The sequence below is a fragment of the Cebidichthys violaceus genome, unplaced genomic scaffold, assembly GCF_023349555.1.
Source record: "Cebidichthys violaceus isolate CVI_PGR_0920_01 unplaced genomic scaffold, fCebVio1.0.p SCAF_171, whole genome shotgun sequence".
Classification (NCBI taxonomy): Eukaryota; Metazoa; Chordata; class Actinopteri; order Perciformes; family Stichaeidae; genus Cebidichthys; species Cebidichthys violaceus.
Window position 1 is genome coordinate 12,501 of NW_027176342.1, and position 5,000 is coordinate 17,500.

The 5,000-nt window shown below is 42.1% G+C and overlaps 1 protein-coding gene across 1 annotated transcript in view; it reads right to left on the bottom strand.

Annotated features, from left to right (window-relative positions):
- The window catches only part of LOC137874184 (sodium channel protein type 2 subunit alpha-like), an 83,485-nt gene that overhangs the window by 6,947 nt on the left and 71,538 nt on the right, over window positions 1-5,000 (bottom strand). The window contains exons 20-21 of the mRNA XM_068712773.1: window positions 4,139-4,259; window positions 3,769-3,980 (exon numbers count right to left, since the gene is read on the bottom strand). Coding sequence (XP_068568874.1) covers window positions 3,769-3,980; window positions 4,139-4,259 — 333 coding nt within the window. The remainder of the gene's footprint in view (window positions 1-3,768; window positions 3,981-4,138; window positions 4,260-5,000) is intronic.

A 5,000-nucleotide genomic window follows, 5' to 3' on the forward strand; every position in this document is an offset into this window, starting at 1 on the left:
TCGTAAAATACTAAGTTAGGTTTAAGAAAAGATCGTAAAATACTAAGTTAGGTTTAGGAAAAGATCGTAAAATACTAAGTTAGGTTTAAGAAAAGATCGTAAAATACTAAGTTAGGTTTAGGAAAAGATCGTAAAATAGTTAGGTTTAAGAAAAGATCGTAAAATACTAAGTTAGGTTTAGGAAAAGATCGTAAAATACTCAGTTATGTTTAATAAAGATGATGTAATACTGAGTTATGTTTAATAAAGATGATGTAATACTGAGTTATGTTTAATAAAGATGATGTAATACTGAGTTATGTTTAATAAAGATGATGTAATACTGAGTTATGTTTAATAAAGATGATGTAATACTTAGTTATGTTTAATAAAGATGGTAGTTTGGGTTAAAATAATGACAGAAGTGCTGTTACTGAAGTCCACACATTAAGTGACAGATAAACCAACAGTGACACGTCGTTTCACTGACAGGTAAACGTCGGGTTTCTTCACGTTTCCTGCCTGGTCACTGAGATAAAGTCTGCAGGCAGCCGGGTTATTCAGGGATACGTCACAAATCAAACACCGACCTGCGGACCGAGGCCGCACCCTCAGTGAGACCTGGACCAGGTCTACACAGAGAGCCGTAGCACTGCTGACTAACCTCCGACATCAGCTGCCGGTCCGTTATTTAACTGCTCAACTAGGTCACACGTATTGTTCGGAACAATGCAAAGATTCTCTTCACACTCATGTTGCTGAGCCAGCGACCGCTCATGAATCATTTAGACGTCAAAATATAACGTATTCAACAAAAACACTAAGCAGCCGCGTCTATTACTCACGGTGAAGAACGCCTTTGTGTGTAGAAGAACCAGAAGCTCATTTATTCTTACTGCGGTTACAATATTAGCCGGCGATGACGTTGGTGGTTAAACCTGCAATAACTCCATACGGCTCCCATACACATCCATCACATCCAGAGCACCACCACCACCACCACTGTAAACAGTGTGCTCACCTGGGGAGCAGAAGCTCAGGCTTCAGGTGCTTTACTGCAGTAAAAGTACTCATACCACACTCTGAAAGTACTCCACTACAATCAAAACCGTACTGAAGCAAAAGTACACTTATGTAGTAAAAGTACTCAAAGTAAAAGCATTGATGTGGAGAGTAAAAAAGTACAATATGTACACAAATTGACAGAAGGTCACATTTTCCTAAATGATCCATCTGAAGCTGCTTCATCTTTCATGTTTCACATGTTTCATGTTTCATGTTTTACATGTTTCACATGTTTCATGTTTCATGTTTTACATGTTTCACATGTTTCATGTTTCATGTTTTACATGTTTCATGTTTCATGTTTCATGTTTTACATGTTTCATGTTTCATGTTTCATGCTTTACATGTTTCACATGTTTCACTTGCTTCACATGTTTCACATGTTTCATGTTTTACATGTTTCACATGTTTCATGCTTCACAGATCTTCCTCTCTGGTACTCATCGTCGTACATCGACTGCGCTGAGAGGAAATCAGGGGATTTGAGGTGAAACAGAAACCAGAGAAGTGAAGAAGACGAGGATGAGGATGAAAAACATGCGTCTACTGATCTCTCCATCTTCAGTGTTCAACCCAATTAAGAGCAGATGAAACACAGTAAGTGAGATGCAACACACTTACACACACACACACACACACACACACACACACACACACACACACACACACACACACACACACACACACACACAGGAAACAAAGCTTGATGCTGAAGCTTTGTGAAAGCATGCTCTCTGACCCCCCCCCTCTCTTCTCTCTCTGATTGGACAGCAGACGTTTTGGGGGAAAATATGCTCCTGAGTTTGGTTCTGTTTACGCTGCCCTTTCACATTAGGTCAGTGTGTGTGTGTGTGTGTGTGTGTGTGTGTGTGTGTGTGTGTGTGTGTGTGTGTGTGTGTGTGTGTGTGTGTGTGTGTGTCTGCATGTTTCACCTCATGGCTAAGTGGCTTCATGCAAACCCAGAACATCCAGAATTCAATCCAAATTATTATCATCATAATTATTATGACATGCTTTTTATTATGATTCATATTTTGTCCAATATTATCGTTACAATTATGATATATTATTGTTCTTGTTATCATTAATATTATTTGTAAAATAGTAATTATTCTTTTAATTATTATTATTATTATTATTGTATCGGTCTTTGTGAGTGAGTGTGTCCATGAGTGTGCATCTCTGTGTCTGTCTGCGGCTAATCTCACGTTCTGCATCACTAAACTTCATAATATTTTGTGTGCTTATTAATGTCTGCATGCTCTTTGGGTCACCCAGCTGTGCTTAGTGTTCATATATATATATATATATATATATATATATATATATATATATATATATATGAAGAGAGAGAGAGAGAGAGAGAGAGAGAGAGAGAGAGAGAGACACAGAGAGAGGGAACAGGTGCACAACATGATTAAAGACGAGAGGTGATGATGAACTGAGTCAGCACAGGTGTGCACACACACATGCTCTCTCTCTCTCACACACACACACACACACACACACACACACACACACACACACACACACACACACACACACACACAGCATGACACAAATCTGTCATTTCATGTTAGGTATGAAGAGGAGAGAGAGGAAACAACTGAACATCTTCTTCTATTGCTGCATATAATACACAACATACAACTCTCTCACACACACACACACACACACACACACACACACACACACACACACACACACACACACACATAATAAGATCTGAGACTATTTGAAAATTGTGACACAACTCTTACAAAAGAACACACACACACACACACACACAGAGAGAGAGAAGCACGCACACAAGGTGTCTGTGGCTCGGTTGGATTTTTGTCCTGTGAATAGATGAAGAGAGACAGGAAGTACACAGACACACAGACACACACACACACACACACACACAGACACACACACACACACACACACACACACACACACACACACACACACACACACACACACACACACACACTCTAATATACACCCTTTTAGCACTAACACACGCAACGTTGCAGAGTGAGAAAAATGCCGGACCATAATGCACTGCCTGAGGCCTCCAGTTGAGGGACCCTATTATTGTGTGTGTGTGTGTGTGTGTCTGTGTGTGTGTGTGTGTGTGTGTGTGTGTGTGTGTGTGTGTGTGTGTTCACTATGAATTGAGTCGTTACAAAGAGAGAGTTTGTAGAGAGAGAGTCTGTTTACAAAGGACAAAATATTCAGAATATGTTAAACTGATGAATAATATTAATATTTAAAAGAAGTGTTTCCTGTTTTGTTTCCTCAGTGGTGTGTTCAAGGACGTTCAGACGTCTGAGGCGCCGCGGGACGATAATGACAGATTTGTTAAAAGAGATGAGAAGATAATGAAAGTATTTTCATCAAAATATCTGTAATTTGTAGTTGATGAGGAAATACAATACCAGAAAATACTACTTTGCTTTGCTTTGGTCAGCGATCCACAAACAGAACCAGCCACCAGAAACTGTGTACTTAAAACTAACCTGAGGTACTTGTACATGACTCTTGCAAGTACACATAAAACTCCACACAGAAGGAACAGTCAACGTTTAAAACTACACACACACACACACACACACACACACACACACACACACACACACACACACACACACACACACACACACACACACACCTGTGAGTGAACCAAAGAGCCTCACACTCAGACTTCCTCCCTACCTCATTCCCTCTCCTCCTTACCTCCTCCTCCCTCCCCTCCTCCTCCTCCTCCTCCTCCTCCTCCTCCTCTGAGCCCTCGCTCTGCTCCTCCTCCCCCTCCTCCTCTTCCTCCTCCTCCTCCTCTGGGAACTCCACGTCGGACTCTCCGGGTGCGATGGGGACGCTGATGGTGAGGTTGGGGTTGGTCATGTAGCTGTCGTCCTCCGGCACCACGTACTTCTCCACGTGACGGCCTGCAGACGGACAAACGTTGAGATGGATTCACGAGTGTCTGCATCACGTTCTATAAGATCCTCAGATGTTCCTGTGAGAACCACACATCTCTAAAAAGCTTTGTGACGATCTACAGAAGCAGGAGGATCTCGTTTGTCTTCACACTGAACATCGTTACCTATGACGGCTCCGTTGGCCTCGGTGTGGATGGTGCTCAGGCGTTTGAGCTTCATCATGGCTTTGGCCTCCTTCCTCTTCTGACGACGGCGCTTCAGGTTCCCGTTGAAGAAATCCACCACCTGCATCAGGAAAGAAACGACGGCGTGAGACACGAAACACTGAGAATGAAGTTCACACTCAGGTAGACCGACTGTCTGAACAGCTGACAGACCAACGACTGCTCATGAGAAGAGCAGGTTGGTTTGAGGGCCAAAGCCTTGTTTTAAAGCCTTGAGTTACGCATCTTGGCCGTCGCCATCTTGTTTTTTGGCCATTGCCAATTTGGTTTTTGGTCGTAATTTTCCGTTTCTTTTCCCATCGCCATCTTAGTTTTGCGTTGTCGCCATCTACGATTTTTATAGTTGATAACTTAGTTTTGGGTCTTCGCCATTTTATTGCAACCAGAAGTGACACGAGAGGGTGGAGCTACATACAACCGAATTCTGAAGACATTTTAAGGTGACTAAAATATTACATTCAACCTTCATGAAGCAAAAATGACAAAAACACGGACAACTACCAGACCGAACAACGGTGTGGAAGCAACATGTCAATCAGTGTGTAGCCCCGCCCCAAAGCATCCCCTGCTTTATGGTCTGTTTGACTCTAAATGTTCCATAATGTACTAAATGAACATCATGCTGTATTGAAGAAGACTGTAAACTAGAGATTGAGACCATAAACTCATGTTTACAATGTTTACTGAGGGAATAAATCAAGAGAGAAGTAGAGTCGCCCCCTGGTGGACACTAGCATTAGCTTCACTTTTCAGACTGGGTAGCAGCTGTGTCGGACAGACGGACAGACGGACAGACGGACAG